This window comes from Macrobrachium nipponense, chromosome 18, assembly GCF_015104395.2.
Source record: "Macrobrachium nipponense isolate FS-2020 chromosome 18, ASM1510439v2, whole genome shotgun sequence".
Lineage (NCBI taxonomy): Eukaryota > Metazoa > Arthropoda > Malacostraca > Decapoda > Palaemonidae > Macrobrachium > Macrobrachium nipponense.
In genome coordinates, this window is record NC_087211.1 from 82,538,014 (window position 1) to 82,560,599 (window position 22,586).

Genomic DNA, 22,586 nt, shown 5'->3' on the forward strand with positions numbered 1-22,586 from the left:
TACACTAGCGTAAGGGGAAACAGTAGAACATAATCTATCATTATATTATTATTATTATTATTATTATTATTATTATTATTATTATTATTATTATTATTGAGCATGATTAAACGTTCATAAATACATTGTGTCAGGTAGCCACCCACTTGCTTAACGGGCCATGCCTAAAATAATTAGAAATACCTGAACCTAGGAAAAACCACAAAAAGTAAGAATATTAACTTATCATTATTATCATTATCATTATTGCTCAGCTTACGTCAAAATTCATAAATAAATAAATTTAAGAGGGCCACCCGTTTTGCTCCAGAGGCCTCTATAAAGAATAGAATACTCATCTATGAAAAAATAAGAATATACTAACAGAGGTCGTATGGTTAACATCAATATCAAATAAGTAACTATGAATACTTGTATACTTTAATATTTCACTTCTTCAATTATCTTCCGTAATTTCTTTCAAACGAAGACCATAATTCTTTGGAAGCTTGAATTTCGAATCATTATAGCCCATGTGGACTCGTTCTATATGAATAGCGTTCATTTCCTAAACAATAATAATAATAATAATAATAATAATAATAATAATAATAATAAATAATAATAATTCAAGTCAATGGACGCCAGAAGCTTGTTCCATATGAATAGGACTTATCTTCTAAATAATAATAATAATAATAATAATAATAATAATAATAATAATAATAATAATAATAATAATAATAATAAGTAGTAGTAATGAACAGTTCAAGAAAATGTTATGCAAACATACATTTCGTGAGAGGAGTACAAAAGCTGTAAAAAAAAAAAAATAATAAAAAAAAAAATTAGGCCTACGCGCGGTACTTTGGTCAAACATTGCAGCCTTTCATGGCCACAGGAGTTTATGAAGTTCATAACTCTGTCAGGAAGATAATTAAACTCGAATTTAAAAGATAATAAATCGGCTCGTTAACCACACAAGTCGATATTCAAAATAGCACCCCATTTAGAGATAGAGGTAATAAAAGATTTAATACTGGTTTTGGTATTTATCTTACAAAAAAGTGTGGAGAAAATCGACCAATCTAACATTCACCAGAATGTATCATAAAAAAAGAAGCAATCACAGTCAATTCCTATCAATATATACAGGTATCTGATTTCATTCTGTTCCGATATATATATATATATATATATATATATATATATATATAATATATATAGCTCCCTAATTCATTTTCTTATAGAGAATCGGCCTAAATGAAGACTAGTTAATGAAACAAAACCAGTAGTAGTACCACCATAAATATCTCCCGTCAAAAATCAAAAGAAGATACATACAAAAGCTCCCTTTCTTCTCGTGCCGTTCCACATTGCTAAAAAAAGTAAAAAAATAAAAAAAATAAAAAAACTATGCAAAATAGCTCCTACTCTGAAAGCTTTTGCGCGTCAATTATGCGTGCATACTCAACAGCTAAAAACAAACACCGCCTACTTGATACGCAACTCCGACCTCTTTGTTATTTATCTACTGCTACTTCTTTTTTGAGAGGAAATAATAAATGAATCGTTAAAATACAATGAGAGAGAGAGAGAGAGAGCATCATTGTCAACGGTCAAGCCTGAACGTTGTCCAAACTCCAAAGAGTTGTCAGTTGCGCCTTGGAGAGAGAGAGAGAGAGAGAGAGAGAGAGAGAGAGAGAGAGAGAGAGAGAGAGAGAGAGAGAGAGAGATGGTAGTGTACCCCAGCACCAGCAGGCAGCTGGTAGCATGGCGGCCCAGACAATGGTATTCCTGAATGCGCAGTAAGGCCGATGGTCGCGCTTCACATCCATCGAAGGCCGACTTTGATGTGTCCGGACGTATATAATATTATGATCTCGAGTCGCTCCCGAATCTGTGAAACATTATACCCACTACCTGCTGCTGCTGCTGCTGCTGCCTCTGCTCCTGCTGGTTCCCGTGCGTGACCAACTACAATAAAAATAGACGTGGCTACAAAATAGATACATTACGATTCCTCTCCGAGTGCTATTCTCTCTCGTCTTTTGGAGCGAAAATGCGATCGATCGAAGCCCAATCCTACCAATTAACGCGCGACAGAGCTCCCTCAACCTCGTTTCAGTCGGATGTTAAAAGAATTTCAAGCCGAAATAAGCCAGAAGGACGATTTTTTCCAAGGTTTTATAAAAAAAAGGGGGAAGCGTTGGCGGCGTGTGGCAACTCGTCCCTCCCGCACTTCGCCCGCGGGCCATTTCTAAAAACCTCTCCACCTTTTGACTGACAGGTTCCCACGTGCTGTCACATCTAGTATGTCGCATCTACGTATCTATCTATCTATCTATCTATCTGGTGGTGGTGGTGGGACGTCTCATCAGCCTTCCTCCTCCATCTCGTCTCCGGTATCCGCCGTTGGGAACTGTATTTTTATAGTAGTACCATAATCATCTTAAATATCTGTCCCCACAGTGGAATTTTCTTCGTGTTTCTCTCTAAATCGAAGGATTTTTAAACGGCGTGAGAGCCAGCTTCTCGACGTAGGGCACGCCGTGACGGAAAATCTCAAAGTTAATATATTAGTATATTTCCTTTACACTTTTTTTTTCCTGAAATATGACTAAAAGTGGGACAACTTCGCTGAAGTTACCGCGGTTGTGCTGCCTTAAAAGATGGTTGGTTGGAGGTAGGGGGAAGGGGAGGTGGGGGGAGGGGAGAGATTGGCTGCTAAAGTCACTTTTTGTGCAGCTTTTGAGACAGAGAGAGAGAATGGTCCCAGGGCCCCTGGTGGTACCTATCGTTTTCAGCATAACACCGATGCGAGAGACGAGACACGGAGCGAAATAGATCGAGTTGTCGAACCAACAACGGCCTCTCGACATCTTTACAGCAAATTATCGCAGCTGGGTCCTCCTCCTCCTGCTCCTGCTCCTCCTCCTCCCGAGCCCGCATGGAGGAGGAAGGAACACCACCTAGTTTCTTAGCAGCACATTTCTTGATAGAAGACGTAAGCGGAAGGGAGGGAGAGGGAGAGGAGGGCAACAAGGGAGTGATAGGAAGAGAGAGAGGGTGGGGCACATTGCCCAGAGCAGGTCGTCTTAGTATGTTGTAGGCTGCTGTTGCTGTTGCTTCTCCTGAAGCTGTGACGTTATTAAGGGTCCTGTAAGCAACAACAGTAGCAGGTCATGACAGACAGGGAGAGAGAGAGAGAGAGAGCCTGTGTGTGATAGAGGGGTGGGGACGAGAGGAGGAGGAGAAGGGGGCAGTAGGATGGTTAGAGAGGTGGTGTGGAAGTCTGGATAGAAAGAAGGCCAAAGGGCTTGAAAAAGGATAGAGGTTATGGCCCTGTCCCCGGGCATTCATTCCACAGCGGCACCTGTCTGTTATCTCGTTATTTGCTGGTAACTGTGACCCCTCCCCCCCCACCCCCGCTCCTTACCCAGCGCTGCTACCATTGCTGTAGACCTATAACGAGGAACATCTTGGCATTAGACTGTGAGCCTTCCGTAAACCTTTTGAATAAAGCCTATAACAATCTATCACTTGCACGGAATAAAGGCATTTCATACAGTCCCATGGCATTCCATTCTGTTACATAACCTTTTCGGAAGGCTACGTACCGCTCTTTATACAAAGCGCTTATGCTAAAGTTAGGTTAGGATATAGTACTACTGTCTGAAACGTCATCAATATTGCTATCTAGCAGAAAAAGCCTGTGCAAATCTAATGAACTATTACCGGCTCTATCCTTTAACAGCACTCCACCTAGTCTTACTCTCATACCAACCGTTTCATTAGGCTTACATTTTTCATCAGCTTTTTACGTAAGCCTGCTAACTCTTAAAAAAAGTATTGCATACAGGCCTATACGCTCTTGAAATTGAATTTCATGTTAGCCTATACAATATAATCATTCAACATCGTTGCTCCATATTGGCTTGGCTGCCCGAATTTCATATTATCAAATCAAATGGTTTGGTGTTGGCGTTTCTATAGCCCTTCTGTTTCATCTGGAAGTTTATACACAGACACACACACACACACACACACACACACAGATATATATATATATATATATATATATATATATATATATATATAATATATATATATATATATATATATATAATATTAATGACCATAATTAGCATAAGGCTAAGTGAATAAATTTAATTTTAAAAAAACGAAACAAATAAAATAAAATTCGTTATAGATCGCAATTCTTTATATTTAACAGGCTGTTATATATATATATATATATATATATATATATATATAGTATATATATATATAATATATCCCAACATATCCACCATTACAAACAAATTAGCAAAACCCCGTATTCAAAGATCAAGGTATAAAGCTAAACATTTTTAATATAATCAGTAAATAAAAGGGGCCATTCTTTATGGGTCACAATATGAAAAAAAAAAAAACCGTAACCTAACAACCTGGCCTTCCTCGTAATTGTTACGAATTACGTAAGTTAAAAAAAAATAAATGTAGTTATTAGCATAACTTCTTCGCGATTAGCGTAAAATCAACCGTTACATTCGTTAATTTCGTGGAACGCCGTAATTCGTGGTTTACAAATTTTGAAATAAAAACTGGCGTTTCCAGTTTTATGGAATTATGTAAATAATTACGATTAGTGAAACAAAAAATAAATAAATAAATAAATAGCGTTTCAGTTTACTTTGAAATCACGTGAACTGTGTTTAGTAAAATTTAAACAAACTAAATAGCATTTTATTTTCAATTTCACGGTTTTAAGTAAATACGGATTAGTGCAACTTAAAATAATAATAATTAGCATTTTACACGCTAGGTTTAAATTTAAACTATATCCTACGCTTACACTAAGCCTAGACCCAACCTCATTTGATAGCTAATTAGCGTAAATTGAGGTTAGTGAAATATATATATAAAAAATCCTACCGTTTCAGCATCAGTTTCGTGGAATTACGTAAATGATAATTAGTGAAACTTGAAAAAATGATAGTAGTTAGCGTCTTAAGGATAGGTTTAAACTATGCCTACGCCAAGCCTATATAGACAGAACTTCGAGGTTTAAGGTTACGCCTGCTGGAAACCTATAGTACGAACTCCATCTGACAGCTAAAAAACACGTGGAATTACGTCAATTACCGTTTAATTAAAAAAATAAATGAGCTTTAGTTTCAGTTTCATACATCAAGTAAATAACGGTTAATGAAACAAAAATAAAATAAAATAAAATAGAGTTTAAAGGGCTGGGTTTAAACCAGGCTTTCTCGAAGCCTTAGACAGAACAACATTTGATAGCTAATTTTCTTAAATTGTTGATGTGTAAAATAAAGATAAAAATTTAAAAAGTTACAGGTTTAGCATCATTTTCTTGGAATCACGTAAATAATTAATGAAACTTTAAAAAAAAATAACAAAAATTAGCGTTTTGCAGTTTTACATTATTCCTACTCCAACTAGGTAACTAGACCGAACTTCATTTGAGAGCTACAGAGCGGTTAGTGCAATATATAAATAGTATATATATAAAAAAAAATATATAAAAAACTACCGTTTCAACATCAGTTTCATGAAATTACGTAAATAATGGTTAGTTAAATTTTATTTTACGATAAAAACTTAAAATTTCAAACAATGCCTACTCGAAGTCTACTAGACCGACCTCCATTGCAACAGCTAAAGTTTTAAAAAATCAGACGGAGTCGTCGGTATTTCAGCCATAAACTTACAACCCACGGTTATAGTAAAAATCAATCCGCGGTTATAACCAAAACGATAACTTATAACAACTGGAGAATATTAATATTAAAACAACGCTATACAAAGGAGTTGTAATAGTACTACTCACCAACTGGTAAGATCTTGGCCTAAGGTTTTGCAGCTCGTCATAATCCTGTCTTCGTACTGTATGGACGATTAAATTTTAATTCAATTATAAAAATTCGGGTATTTTTTCACTTAAATCGATTCATGTTTCTCGCCCCGACCACGTTTTGACGTCTTCCCACCCCCACCCCGTGCACACGTTATAGGATCACTTATAATCTCCACAACGTTCTCTTGAACACTGATTGAACTTGCAGGGTTGCCGCGAAGTCCGCACGTCACCGAAAAACTAGCTCCGCACCGCGGGAGGTGTAGTATTAATTGCCAAGCAATGATATTTTGCTACACTAACTAGATGAAATAGTCACGTACCCTGGTTATATTATATTAACTGTATCTTTACCAGTATATGAGTTGGGTTTACTAATTAAACCTTTTTATAGTTAGATTTTCCCCTTTCCGAAATTCAGTTGCTTCATAACTTTTGAAACATTACGTAACTTTAATAAAAGTCAAATTTAGAATCGAACGAGATACGCGGACAGTGTTCAGTCTTGAAGCTGATTTATTACATTCTATATATATAATTACTATTTTATAGTTATGATTGTTATATATGATTTGATGCGTAAATTAGGCTACAAAGTGAACACGGGCAAGTAAATTTATTCATAAAGTTTTCAGCAAAAAGTGGGAAGTTACAAAAAAACTGCACTGAAATGTATTTCTTTACTAAAAACCGTTGTTTTTCACTCAGTCCTTTGCGTTCCCCACAAAAGTAAAAATGACAAGCTCCGTAAATCCTTCGATATTCATAAGTTCTGTATGTTAAATCAAACGTTTGGTGAAGTAATAATGATAATAAACAATCTAATATGTATAGGTCTAGGCTTAAAATCAATGTCATAAGCATTGTAAACTGACAAAAACGATATAAAACATGTAGGTCTATATGCCACCTTTTATGATACGGATAGTTTGAAATGAGATATTTCCCCAAGAGAATGGACAGCATATTAAGCATGATTTATGGTATACATGTGGCAATCCTAAGCCAAACGAATGCCCTATTCAAGGCTGTTTCAAAAAATTGGAAAAAGAGCACATTATAATTGGTCCTTTTTTATCAATAAGCTACATTATAAAGAAAATCCACGATTATAATACACCACTTCCTAGCATACTGAATCGAAGATTATTCGGTTATAATCAGTTGAATCACTTCAACTAATGCTATTGCCTAATACATATTTGCATTTGTTTAAAAAAAACTCATTAAACATGACTAAGTTTACAATAATGTAAGTCAGCCTTCACCCTAAGATTAATTTACAAATTAACCAAATTTTACTAGCCTATATATATATATAATATATATATATAAATATATATATATATATATATATATATATATATATATATAATATATATGTAAGGCCTAGGGTTTTTGATTAATAATATATTACCCATGCGTTCTCTGTGACCTATGGAATGTGGAGAACAGTGCAGAGGTGACGACCTGAGAGTAGCTGATCAATGAGTTTCTGGGGGTGGCGTGAGATAAAAGTGCTTAGTTCAAGAAGTCAATGCACGACAGTTTATGAACTCTTCTCAAAGTGCCTTTGCGAAACTGGATGCAGCTAGAACCGTGAGGTGCTAGCGAACTGTGTGTTCGTATGTGCGTGTGTGCCTCTTCCCTTTAATAGGTTCATACCCAAGCCTATGGGAGGGATTTTGATAGATGGCTTCAAGTCACAGGCAAGATGCCGTGGCATTCGCCGGGGGAGTTTTTTATTAAGTGTTTAAGTGTCCGGTTGTCTGGGTAAGTGTTCAAGTGCTTTAGCCAAAGGGATGGCTTGTTTGATATCTTGTAAGATGTTCCATTTTATTGACTTTGTCTTTAAACTTGTGTGTACTTACCGGGATGTGTTCTGTATCTTTGAAACAGACGATTCTGGTACTTGTGGAATGCATAGGGATAAAGAATTCCCAGAGGGGTGTGGACTTTTTGGTGACTAGACATTGTACCGTTTTTTTGGGTTAGTCTGTAAGACTGGATTGCTTGATTTATTTATTCTTGTTAATAAACGTTAATGTTATGATGCAACTCTCTCATTTTCATTACCTGTTAGAATGGAGAGAAAGAGGTGGAGAGAGAGAGAGAGAGAGAGATTGCCGAGAGAGAGAGAGAGAGAGGTTATGAGTAATGGGGTCTGCCTTCCGTTTCGTGTCACGCTTACCTTATGAATACTGGGGGAGAGAATCCCCCCATGTTACAGTGGTGGCAGACGGTTAAGAGGGGATATAAAAGTCTTCTTTCTTTTTTATGCCTAGGAACGCCAATGTAGAGATGGGTGGCCAGTTAGAAAATAAAAGGGGTTGTGGCTTAGCGATAGTTTTCGAACGACAAAGCCTTGGTGGGATTGTGGAAAAAATCGTTTTAAACGTTAGTTTTCAGTTACTAGTGAGAATAAAAAATGAGAAAATATCTGTCTGTTAACTGTGTTAAAGGGAGGGAAGGATTTTTGGACTCAGCATTTTTCCCAGGGAGTCAGCTTAGAAGCAGTGAGCGCACCCAGTATATATATATGTATATATATATAATTACAAAGGCAGATTGAAGATTGCTGGACCTAAAGAATGAATCCATTGCAAGACATCACGTTTGGGTTACGTCATCTGCTGTTGTCAAAATCGGTTCTTAACTGATATTGGCGCGTGAACACTCGAGACTAGTGAGAATGGTTCATTTTTCAAAAATATTAGTATTTTCAAAAATATTATATAATTTAAATCATTTTTTATTAATGGAAAAAAAGTTTTAAAAGCATAGATATATATATGCGGACCTACAGCGCCGCATACGTGAGGAGTGCAGACCTCAGCTCTGCATTCAATGACTCCCCCTCGAATCTTCTCCGCACTTTTGGTCGTTTCTCCGTGCTTTGGCAACACTGGATTGAAGTCTTGATCTCTAGTCTACTTTTTAATGAGGCAGCAGTAAGTACTCTTAGGGTCAAATGAGTTAATAACGATACTATTAAATTCGTACTAAGAGTCATTTCGCTCTACAAACGTGTATATTTGCGACGAAAAATACGTTTGAATATGAAAGACTATCAAGCTTGAATTCTGCCGTTTTGTTGTCATATATACATTGAGCGAATACTATAGAGCTACATTTGATACACGAAGGTTGGTGGTTTAATGGTGAAGTTGTTACTGTAAAAGCGTATAAGCTGTTGTCATCTGTGCTTTATTCATATGAAAATACGCTAATATTTTGTGAGTGCAAAATGTGCCAATAAATAATTTGCATTCGTGACAGCGTTTGCTTGAGTGAGTGCTTGTGCGCGCGCGCACGCGAGTTATTATTATAACCAGACTCGCTGCTAAATGCGTGAAAAAATGAATCTAGCCTAAGAACCAAAGTATTATGAATATACCAGTTTTCCTTGAATTAGGGAAGTTAAATAATATATCAATATATATAAATACGCAAGCATTCTCAAAATTGAAATTAAGACTTCCCTCTCTCTCTCTCTCTCTCTCTCTCTCTCTCTCTCTCTCTCTCTCTCTCTGTCTCTGCTGTCTCACACACACACGAGCTTACGGACACACACCACAATGCCGTAGATAAGGGAGTCTCATATTTACATTACTTGACCACTTGGAACGACTCCAAATACACTTGTAACGAGACAATAAATACCCGGTCCCCATCCAAATGTGGTACGACCTGGGTCTTAAGAGGAGGGCGCGCGCTGATTCCGTAATCTCACTAACGGGGACTTTTCCTCGTCTATTTTGGCGCGAACGATGGCCGCGGGATTTCTTCTTGCTGGCGAAGCTGCGTTTCGTAAAAGGGATTTTCGACTTTTAGGACGGACCCACGGCTGAATTTCTCGTTTTGGGGGAGAAAGGGAGGTTCTGTGAATGAGGTTTTTAGACTTGTACTTCTTTGCTGTTATTATTTCGGCCATGACAGTTATGGCAGACCGTTAGGGATCAAAGAACCAAGTCTGCCTGGAATACGTAGGCCTATAGGCCTATTAATGATTCATTTGCATTTGGGCTAGGGAATTAAAGTTTAAATATTTACAGGAGGTACTTTCTAAAAGATATTGATGGCAACTGTACCTTTTGTAATGGGAGAGATATATAAAGGAAGAAATAACTGGAGTTACATGGGACTAACACACATACGAGGGAATTTCGAAATTTCAAAACAAGGGTTTGGCTTAATTGTTTGCAAAGGAAATTGTTTGGGGTTTGTGTATATGTTGTGAATTTGTAAATAGTTTCAAAGTGAGAGCACCTATATATCATTATAAATCTTTTTTGTGATGAAATCTAATAGACGACTTTCCATTCTGATTACTGTTTTAATACTGGCTCACGTTTGCAAGGTCTGTTTCCTGTCCCAAGAGTCGGCCTAGGCATAGGACCACCTAACTTGCTGAGAATCAGAGGGCCTACGCCCTTACCTCATCAAGGAGAGATCAGAGTTCGATCCTACTAAGGAGGAATGTAATTTTTTTTTTCACTTACCGGTGTTATGATGTAAAATAGCGGTGGCTATCGTCCTGTTTGAAGTTGTGGGCGAGCAGTTGGATCCCAAAGACTTGATAGAAGCCAAAGGGTTCACTCTCTGGTCAATGCATCTTCGCGTAGTACGAAGGTGATCCTAGACTCACTGTTTGTGTTTTTTAGGTTTCTTACATATATATTTTTTCGTTAGGCTATGCGTTCTGTCTTTCAGTAAATGCCTTCGTTGATACGTTGTAGTACCATCATCAGCATTATCCCGCTGTGAATGCATCTTTGCGTAATACAAAGATCCTAGACTTACTCTTTTTTTCTGTTTTGCGTTTATTATCATTTTCTCGTTTGAATTCGCTTGCTGTAGTAAACACCTTCGTTGATACGTGCTCCCATCTGTACTAAGACCTTGGCCCCATCATCATCATCATTATCACGCAGTGAGGAGAAACCATTCTGACCCGGCGAGAGTTCTAAAACTGTCACTTAACAACTTACCAAACGAAGTTGTCGAGCGGCGTTTATGGACCTAGCGATATCATCTCAAGCATGTTCATTTCGCGCGCGGTTCTCCTCAAACTACCTGTGTGGCTCTACTTTTCTCACCCATTTTTAAACCCCATTTTTTTATTTACTCCTTTTTTTTTAATCCCTTTATGCGGTTACCGAAGAGGGCTCACTCACTCAGGTGGTGGTAGTTAAAAGCTTTAGTGCAGCTGACACCTTGATGGCTCTAAGCCGATGTTTATGTCTGAATCAATGGGGGAAAAAAAAAAGCATGAAATTTGGCGGGAAATGTTATTCGTGGCCTCGATGTTGGCGGGAAATGCTGTGGACATTTCCTCTGTATCTCGTGTTTCTTTTTTTTTTCTTTTTTTTTTTAATTATGAGTGTTCTTTACTTCTGTTTTTTTGCATTTTACATTTCACTGCATTTCTGTAGTACTCGGGTCGATTGTCAATTTATTTTTCACAATCATTGCTGGACGAATTATAAGACAGTAATTATGCATGGCAGTGTCTTCTCTCTCTCTCTCTCTCTCTCTCTCGCTCTCTCTGTTTAAGGTATTAGGCTAATTATCTGTCAAACCACCATCTTTAATTGCATGTAAATTAGCATAGATGCTTTTTATTTACAATAAGCTGATAATGTGTTTTCTCTTCTACAGGTTAACCGTTGGAGGTGTCGCCATAGTACCCAAAGGTATGTGAAATGAATCCTATTTCTCTCTCTCTCTCTCTCTCTCTCTCTCTCTCTCTCTCTCTCTCTCTCTCTCTCAGTTTAGACGAACACATCCAGTTCAGTTCGAGAGTTACTGAAGATTTTGAAACTCGTCGTTGAGACTAGGCAGATAAGTTCATCGCTAGTCTAAAAACGAGAGAGAGTGAGAGAGAGAGAGAGATTGCCCTATTTCACCGACTCGCTTCAAAATACCGTGCAATTCGCCCGGCTATCGATCGATCAACCCTCGGTATGATATCTCCCTGACTTGAGAGCGCTCATTGAAACCAGATACCTTGGTGCTTGCATGCAAATGCAAACCGCAGGTCTGCGGAACCTGAGTGCGTGTGATCGCGTATACAAGCGGTCAAGTGGATGTGGATGTATGTATGCATGTATGTATGTATGAAACGGCAGGTAAACCAACGCAATTCGTCAACATCTCAAAGAATCTCACCTTGCTTTGCAATATATGTGTGCCACAGTGCAGGGAGATGACTTTGCAATCTATGAGATCCCTCGTGGAGGGAGAGAGAAGGGGTGGGTGATTAGTCCCCCTGGGTCCTGGGACGAAGGAGCGGTCCACCGGGTTGGGGGTGGGTCCCCCCCTTGGCCTACAAGGGAGAAGGTAGCGGAGTTCCCCAGGGTAAATCTATTGTCACCCAGTCTTTGGATTAGCGCGGGCTTTTTCGGGCGTGCTCCTGTGGGTGGGGGGTGGGGGGATGAATAAGACTTAGTGTTGCGATCTAGGATGGGATGGCAGAGATAGATGGAGGGGAAGGATAATCTAGGAGGAAGAAAAGTGGGAGGGGGAAATAAGAGAGAGAGAATTGATGAGAAAAAAAAATGGACACAGAGACAGATGTATAAGAAAGGATGACAGATATATATATATATATATATATATATATATATATATATATATATATATATATATATATATTAATTTCTGACTCCCATGGGATCAAACCCAGTTTTTTTTTATTGAAAGGCTAGACAAAGGGCTGCTATCTATCGGTTGGTATAGTACCCTCTGCCTTTTAATTGAGAAATCCTGGGATCGATCCCAATGTGTGTCAGAAATTATTTATTTTTGTCTCCGCTCGTGATTGTGTGTTGAGTATATATATATATATATATCTATATATATATATATTTATATATATATACATATATTATATTTATATATATTTAATATATATATATAATATATATATTATATATATGCATGCCCATGAGAACTATTGTTCTCTCTCTCTCTCTCTCTCTCTCGAAAAACCCACACAGTGGCAGACTTGTTCCGGAAAGGTGATAAACACATACTCACACACACGCACGCACACACAAACACGCAATATTGCAAACTCATTTTCCCCGTATCATCGCTGCTTGAGTTTCATTGTATTTGTTTGTCATTTTCGCTGCGTCATCGCTTCTTCTTCTTCTTCTCCTTTTTATTTTATTATCTTTTATTGTATTCCTCGAGTTCCATAGTATTATCCTTGTTTTTTTTTTTGTGCTGACTCAGAAGCTGGTTCTCTCTAAGGAAAGAAGGTAGCGTATGGATATCTGTGTTCCTCTCTCTCTCTCTCTCTCTCTCTCTCTCTGAAAATTAGACCTAGTTTTAGACGCCGAGAACCTAAAGTTTCTCTCTCTCTCTCTCTCTCTCTCTCTCTCTCTCTCTCTCTCTCTCTCTCTCTCTCTCTTTACAAAGATCCCGCGGGGCCACCCGAAAATATAAAAGAGGAACCAAAGGAGATAAATTCGGCAATTATCAACCCGCAACTCTGACGACAGAAGAAGAAGAAGCCGAGGGCTAACAGCGTCTCTCACACACTAGACCTATTCAACCATTCAAGTCGATTACGAGCCTTCCAAAGCACCCCCACGAAGGCAACGGGGACTGGGCATTGTGCCCGGGTGTAATTTCATGATTGGCCACTTCTTCGCGGGCACATCAGCTGCTTTTGTGAGGACGGGAAGTGGAAAGAGAGAGAGAGAGAGAGAATGCGTGTAGATTGACAATCATATTCTCGTTTGCTCTCCTCACCAGATCATTAATTTCACAGGGGTGACATTGGTTGACCTGTTTTGACTGCTGTTGTTGGCACGTAGCACTACTACCTGCATGGGTACGTTTTGAAAATCGTACCGGATGCTAAATTCTCACTTTCGTTAACGCACACACACACACACACACAGACTTGCCGCGTTCAGGCCTTCATTCTATGATACCCAAGTGCCCAGGCTAGACCAATTAAGTTAACAGCTCTCATTCTTCTGGCACCCATCTAACCAATCGGCTTAAAAAAAAGAAAAACACCCATTCTAGGTCTAGGATATACAGGCGCTCGGCCTAGACCTAATCCATATTGACTGTTTCGCTCTGACGCTTTCTTGTTTCGTCTGAAACCCGCCAAAAAACCAATAGTCCTAGAAACCAATAGTCCAAAAACCAATAGTTCTAGATGCCAATAGTCCAAGAAACCAATAGTACTAGAAACCTCAGTCCCAGAAACCTCTGGAGGACTGATCTCAGAAGCGCTGTCCATCTGTAAGCTGACTTTGCTTTGTGTGTTTAAATAAAAACATGTATATTTTGTCTTTAATTTAGAGGGGAAAAGTTTACATGTGGCCCACCTGGATTGCGAAATGAGGTATACGTTGATTTCGTGTATGAATTTCAGTCAGTTATAGCGGTGAGCATCAGAAAAAATGGATTATTCTCCTCTCAAGTGATGCTAGCCCTCTCAGATTTTAAGTGAGAGAGAGAGAGAGAGAGAGAGAGAGAGAGAGAGAGAGGAGAGAGGCTTATATAATGAAGGAACATTACTGTCTTATGTTAATGGTTGCTCATATGGCACCTTGAATATATAATGTTTATGTAAAATTGCCTAACTTACTGTCCTTTCTTGTGACGTCTCAGCTACACCAGAAGGCCTCTGAGACTATAAATAAAACCCTTCTTGAGACTACGTACAAAAACAGGCTTTCACGAACGCCCTCTGAGCCCCCACGAGAATCCGACCCTTGTTTCTAATGGTGTCTCCGCGACGCCCCTTATCAGCGAATAAACCAGCAGCAGTTCCGTTCGGCGCTGATGTATTTCGCTACTTTCTGGGATTATCGCCAGTCCATTTATGCCGGTCGTACCCAGGGGGATTATTATGGTGTCTACGATATTGTCCATTATGAAGGCATTCGGGGATCCCGACACAATTCTTCAATCCCGGGAGAAGAAGAAGAAGAAGAAGAAGAAGTTGACGAGAGAAGACGAAAAAAAAAAAATCGAGATGAAAAATGATCCAGACACAATGCGTGTGAGGGAAGAAGCTCATGGCTCTATGCTCTCACCATCGGTCTACTCCCCCCCCCCCCCCCCGTCCCTTTCCCCTGGAAGAGAAGGAGGAGGACAGGACAGATTGTCCGGGTTTAGGGGAGGGGGGTTGGTGGGGTGTCGTATCGGGGAGGCGGTGGTGGTGTGATGCCTGTGGGAGGGAGGGACCCGGGTTGCTAAACGTGTCAGCCGATGTCTCCAGAAGATCATTAAGGCTAAACATTAGCCCCTCTTCAACTCCGCTCTCTGCCAAAAAGGATAATTTCCAGTTTCCTCCGCCAAGGTCATCCGTCAGACTTTTTAGAAGATGATGCATTTTTTTAAAATGCTTTTTTGAAAATGCTCGCTCCGTCTCGTCTCGTCTTCTTCTCCCTCGCACGAGTGTGCCATTTCACATCCGTTAGACCGAAGTTTACACAGAGAGCGATTCCAGGAACCGGGTGAACTTCCAAAAAATCTATTTCCAGGTTCCAGATCTAAATATAAGGAGGTGGGAGAGAAAGGGGGAGGTAGAGGGAGGGAGGGGGACACGAGAGTGATATAGCGAGCAAGAAGACGTCGTTGTCGAAGCCGAGAGGTGTTTAGTGGGTTCAGGGGCCCTAGGGGTGGGGGTGGGGGGGTTTGGGGGAGTAGGGGAGTGGGGAAGGGGGTAGCTGTCGAATGGTGGATGGGTGAGGGATAGGAATTGGTAGCCTGGGCTTAGGGAGGGAGGGGAGGGGGACGTAGCAGAGATACTTAGTAGCCGTGGAGTTTTTCCCCTTGGGCGGCCTTAGTGCTTCTTCTTCTTCTTCTTCTTCCTCTTCTCATTCTTCTTCTCATTCTTCTTCTTTTTCTTCTTCCTCCTCCCCCTATTCCTCCTCTGCTTCTTCTTCGTCAAGGACATAAAATGATCGTCTCCCCGACACTCGGCCGATCCTCGGAGTGAAATGTTATGCAGATTCTAAAGACAGTTGTCGAGCGAGATGAGGAGAACCAAAAAGTGGTGCAGATAGCCAGCGTATAAATGTCGAGGCTTTTTTTTTTATTTTTTTTATTTTTTTCAATCAACGGTGAATGAGAGATCATTGAGAGTCGCACACACACACAGACTCATGATAGACTCTCTCTCTCTCTCACACACACACATAGACTCATCATAGACTTACACACAAGCAGACTAAACAAAAGAGCTCTTTAACAGTTTCTGAAGGACCATGTGTACTAATTCCCAAACCTCCTATTTCGTCTAGCTGTGTCATATATATGCATTTCGTAGACCTACATTTTACGTAGAAATAGAGTCACGGACAAGAGGAGGATTAAGAGGGGGAGGGGGAGGAGGAGGAAGAGGATGAACGGTGTGGGCCGTTGCAAAGGAACCACCACCCAGCAGCAACGTCGACGCCCCTCGTGGCCAATAATGATTTGACCGGTTTTCTTTTGTCGAGAAAATTGATTGTGTGATTGATTGATTTAGTACTGCAAAGACAAACTGGTGCTACAACTGCAGAGGTGGTCTCGACGCCTACGTAACGTAAGGTACCAGAATACATTATGTCGCGACGGCTACACTCATCTTTACACCGATAGAAGCTTTCTTCTTCTTCTTCTTCTTCTATTAGACTTTAAAGCTTTGCAGAGCAGTTGGGCGTCCTCACCAGGCTCTCATATCAATCATATTTCGTTTATTGATTGAATGCGTTCTCTCTGCAGCTCCTTGACCCTTTACAGGGCGGCCACATTTATGTTGGTTCACGCTCGTTTTTTTCTGCCACGTAACCACTGTTCTCGAACATAGGCCTAGAAATTGGTGGTTTCCTTCCTGTATTTCTTTAAATCTTCCTTCCAGTTGTACACATTCCTTCTGCAGCTTTACTGTTATCTTGAGCACTTACATGGGTATACTTATTAAGTGGTAAACCCTACCTCTTTAACAGGTACAATTTCCGACCGTACTCTCGGGATTTCGAATTTTGTCCTTGGTTTATTATTCCTCGTTCTCGTTGTGTACGACTTGAGTAATATTCCACAAGATATTTCAGATGATCAGTGACTCTCTCTCTCTCTCTCTCCCTCTATATATATATATATATATATATATATATATATATATATATATATAGATGTAATATATATATATATATATATATATATTATATACATATACATACATACCTACACACACACACACACACACACACACACACACACACACACACACATATATATATATATATATATATATATATATATATATATATATATATATATATATATATGATATTAATTCCCACATGGTACAGTATGCAGCAAAACTCGTGTGACTTTTTATTTTTGTACTGGACAAGCGTTGTTCTCAAGTTGCCACTTAGTATTAAATCTCGTATTTTATAAACGTGTATATATGAGGAAAGTTGGTCACTTGTTATATAGAATCTTATAATTGAAATATATTGGAACCTGAAAACCAAAAAAATATTTCACGCTACAATATTTCTGAACGAAAACTAAATACGTTACTGTAGCATGAAAACCTCAGATCACCGTGACTTCCATGAGTCGTGTGGAATCGTCAGTCTGGACACTGTGAAAGAGGACATCGCGATGGAGAGCAAGAGAAAAGTTTGAGCAGAGCATAGTCTAATGATAAAAATGGGTGCATTTGGGTATATGAATTCGAAGTTATTACTTTTAGCTTTGTGGCTTTGTGTATAAAGCAAAATGTTAGTCGAGATCATGATTTCGATACTTGCAATAAATTATGGCTTAGGCTTAGGTTATAGCTAGTGCTACATAAGTCTAGTCTCCCGAAGGGGTTTTCTTCAGTTTTGAAGAAAAGTAAATAATAAATAACTGAATAAATAAGCGAGGTGAAGAGTAATCTTCGCTATTAGAAACACAACTAATTTATATTATTTTACTTTTACTTTAGGATGGAAGACTATAATCAGGTCGGATATTATCAGCTACAACTGTCGAGTGCAGATTCTACAGAATGACAACTGCAACGTATTATAAACAATAATGGCTAGGCCAATGCTATTGGCTTTATAACATACTGGGCTATATTCCAGACCGCAACAAGTTGCATCAAATCTTTGTAACTTATGAAGGGTGTCTATAAGACCATAAAGCAGGATTTGTGAAATTCTTCACAGTCTTGGTGGTGGTATACTTCCGTCATTATTTTCTTCATAGGCCTATAGGCTTAATGAGAATGATATAATCGAGAAGCGCGAAAGTGCACTTGGCCTACGGGTAAGGCAAGCTAAGCCATTGGCGGGCCACTATGCACCCTTCACCAGGGTTGGGTCTAATGAAATCTTAGGTAGATCTCAGAAAATGTAACTTAGTAAAGGCATTAATAAACCAAGCAGCAAAATAATGAATATGATTGATAATAATAACGGTACTTAGTAAAGGCATTAATAAACCAAGTAGCAAACAATGAATATGATTGATAATAAAAACGGTATAGGCTTAAGTAAATGGTATACCAATATAATTATTTTTAAAAAATACGTATAATTCTTTGAAATACATAGGTCCTGTGAAAAATAATATACAAATTCCAGCAAAACAAATAGAGTAAACACAACCTCGTCTTTAAAACACGTCATACTATATAGCTACACATACATACAGAGAGAGAAAGAGAGAGAGAGGGTTAATTAATATTAGTATGTGAGCCTAGGTTGCTCTATTACCGAATTAAGCCGTCTAGGAATACTGCAACCAGTCTACTGCAAATATTTCCCCACGCATTGACTCCCACACTGACAAGCAATGGCTTATGATGGCTTGTTTACTGTTCAGAACGGAGCCATCCCATTCCTTTGTCATAATGGCCCATAAATTTTCAATGGGATTGAGATCCGGAGATTTTGCAGGCCAGTCGATCCGAATAACTTCTGGATGCTGCTGTAACCACTTTCTTACTGGCATGCTATTATGAACAGAGGAGTTGTCCATTGCCAAGAATATGGGCAACGGTTCCGGAATCAGTAGCATCCTCAAACAGATGGAATCAGCACCTCGTCAAGAATGTCAACATACTGCCTGCCATTTAATCGCTCATGGATTGGCACTAAAGCACCTGGTCCGCAAGACGCCATCCAACCCCAAAGGCCAGCGGTTATCCTCCCACTTCGTCGATTTGGTTCTACATATTTGTATCCTACAAATCTTGAAAAAATAGAGAGAAGGATTTAGAGAAAATATAAATTTACAGATATTCGGAGAGAAACAATGACAGTGGGCTTACTTTTAAATATAAAAGAAACTGTTTTAACTGCAGTTCTTCCTCTCATCAATAGATCTTATGGATTAGAAAAAAGAACTGGCGCTTTTATTAAGCCCATACTTTCAGATAATATTGCTATAACACCGAACTTTTAACTTTTAAGACTTGAAGGTGCATTGTTAAGAAAACACTATAATGGTTATTCTATAAAAACTATGTATATGTATATATATATATATATAGTATATATATATATATATATACAGTTCTTTAATATGCATTTAACCAAAACTTATTTAAAAAATATTAGAAACAGCTACGTCAGTTGTATTTTCTGCCAGACTTAGTTTTACAGTGAAATAATTAAAAGAAATCTTTGGTTGTAGGCCTAATAGTATATATTATGAATTCGGAAAAGAGCATAAGGAAAGTTGTCATAGCATAGTAACCTTAAACGACTTTTAAGTCAGTGCAATGTGTATTCAAACATTCACGAGACTCGAAGGAAAAGCTAGCAAAGAACTTCCTCTGCGACTGGTTTCCCGCCAAGCAACACTTCGAAGCGCAGGCGGTCGAAGCGGAGGCGGGATTTTATAGACATTTAAACTGCTTCCTCAGTAATGACAATTCCCAACTCCCACCCTAGGTCAGATTAATTTATATCTTCTCTTGCATTATTTCTCCTGATTACATCGTAACTTCCATTAAAGATATTGTCAGCAGGTTTAAAAACAGTGTAAGAGGAATTACTATTCATTAAAGCTTTAGCATATATACAGACTAGGCCTATAATACAAGTATATCACACCTAGGCTACCACGTAAAAATATAAGGCAAAATAAGTAAATGTTCACTTACTGGTTTTTCCTGGACGCCAGCAGTGCAGTCTTCCCTGTTGGTCGTTGCAAAAAAGTCTTTCTCGTCACAAAATATAACAGTTTCCCAAAACTGCTCGCTCTTGGACAGATATTCGAGCGCAAAACCCGAGACGATGGTCCATATGCGTCTGTGTAAGTAGAGGCTTGAGCGCAGGTTTCCTACAGTAGAAGACAGCTTCTCGAAACCGACGTCTTACAGTGTCAACTGATGTTTGTATATTGTTTCTCGTTTCACTGAAAATGATGACGAAAACGGGTGTTTGGTTATAAAGTTAATTAACACTTCGTCTTCTTCTGCGGTTGTGCAGCGGGGTCTCCCAGATCTAGGGTGGCTTTTCAATCCTTCTCCGTCGTTGTATCGTTTTAGCCATCTATACACAGTTGTCTTGTTGATATTAAGACGATTAGCTATGTCTTTTTTGAAATCTGGCGAGATGCAGCTCAACTATAGCTCTCCTTGTTGGGGGTGACGTTTCCGGTCGCTGTCGGGTTGCTCCAACCATGTTTGGCAAATGACCACAGTTGACGTAATGTTAGGCCACGCCCACAACTACATCTCCGTTACGTTCATTACATTAAATAAATTTACTATGATGGCTAACATGTAAAATTCGTTTAATATTTACGTCTTTTCATATTTACCATGATTAAAAACTAAGGTGTTAATGTTTTTTCTAATGACCTAGCTATATTTGATAAAAAATATATAACATTATACTATAAAACCATGCTAAATGAACTGTATCTTTTTATGAGCGAAGTTCCAAAATGTTCGCCGTTGCAATTCAGTGTCATTAGAAAAGATGTGAAAGAAGGTAAGAGTTGCCAGTTAGTCACTTTTTGAACGAAAATCACTGAAATCGGGTCACTCGAGTTTTGCTGCATACTGTACTTCCACAATTCTTTGTATTGTAAAAAAGAAATTAAATAAATAAATTAAAAGGCTCGACCCATCACTGATTTGCTTACAGTTTCCCGCATTGCCATCAAAGCACAGTTACAAGCAACAACAACAACAAAAGAACGAAAAAAAAACCTTGCGCTAGCAATTTTCCGCCAGGCAACCGCGCAACCGTTTTCCGCCCGGCTGACGAGGTGAAGGAACGCCACTGCCGCTGCCGCTGCCGCCGACGCCGATAACGATCGAGTCTGTTTTGTAGCGATGAATTCGCTAGATTAGCCAGACGCCCAAACCCGGTCGTTTGGCGGTGCTGATTTATCGGCGGGGAATCTCGAGCGGAAATGCGCGCTTGCGCGTAGCAATGAGAGCACCCTTTCATTATTATCATTATCATATTGTGGGAGTATTGGGTCTATATCTAAATCTGTCTTTGGCTGCGTTCATAAGGCAGATTCTTGCCTCCGTTGATTGGTGGAAACTATATGTAATAACTTCCTTGATTTACGATTACGTGTGAATAATATGCGCGTGTACGAGCACGTACCTACACACACACAACCAGGGGCTCGAATCCCACTTTATCAGTTATAAATTCAGCGAAGTTCTTGAAATAGTGTTCGTGAGTATAAGATCTCTCCAGTTTATACTGCATTTTGTATAATATATTCAATTTGACGTTTTTGGACACGAATCCCCCATTTTGGCGTTTTAATAGGCCAATAAGAGTACGGAAGACAAGTCAGTCGTAAGAAGAATAAAGAAACTTCTACAGAAAATAAACGCCGTTGAAATAGCCATCATTATTTTCAATAAAAACTTTTATTAATGAAGGTTTTCTTTCATCATATATCATTATTATTATTATTATTATTATTATTATTATTATTATTTTATTATTATTATTATTATTATTATTATTATATTATTATTATTATTATTATTATGCTGAGGATGAGTAAAAATCAAGAAGCTTACAAAGAATATCATGTTATTCAATTGAAAGAAGTAACAGAAGGTGATGAGAAACACAGACAGAAGAGATCACTTATTAGAAAATAATGAATTATTAGCAGGTTAATAAATAAACAGATAAAAAAAAATTAATGATTCATAAATACAAGGAGCACTGCTAAAGACATTGTTATTATCGTCATAAAAAAAACCACGATCTCACATTTGTTGTTTTTAAAAAACCGACATTGCCAATCCTTCCTGCATCCTTGGGTCCTGAACAGAATGCAACCCCTGCTGAAACCCTGGGGGTTAACTTCCATGGGTCATATTGACTGTTGAACCCCAGGAAATAGACAGACAGACAGACAGAGAGAGAGAGAGAGAGACAACCTGACCGGCGATGACACATGCATTGTCGATAGAGGCTTATCGAAGTCAATTAATCAGGGATTCTTCCCAATTAACTCGCTCGATGCAGTTGATTAGGTCCTTAATTAAAAGTATATTTACCCTTATGAATAAAGGTGATATCACCCTCCTCCTCCTCCTCCACCACCACCGCTGCTGCGAGATAGCCAGCCAGAGGAGTTCGTCGTCGTCCAAGAAAGATATCTGGACGGAGTTACCTAACCTCCGATGTTTTCCCTGAATTCTGCGTAGCGGGGTACCGCAGGGTCCGTCTCTCGACCCTTCAGCGTAGTGTGTTGTAAATCAAAATTG

At 38.8% G+C, this 22,586-nt stretch overlaps 1 protein-coding gene across 7 annotated transcripts in view; it reads left to right on the plus strand.

Annotated features, from left to right (window-relative positions):
- LOC135197277 (uncharacterized) overlaps nt 1-22,586 on the plus strand; it is a 98,298-nt gene that overhangs the window by 49,551 nt on the left and 26,161 nt on the right. For 5 of the 7 annotated variants that reach the window (XM_064224398.1, XM_064224400.1, XM_064224399.1 and 2 more), the window contains one exon: nt 11,522-11,556. The exons of the other annotated variants lie outside the window; for them this stretch is intronic. In XM_064224398.1, the coding sequence (XP_064080468.1) occupies nt 11,522-11,556 (35 nt within the window). The remainder of the gene's footprint in view (nt 1-11,521; nt 11,557-22,586) is intronic. 7 annotated transcript variants of the gene reach the window in all.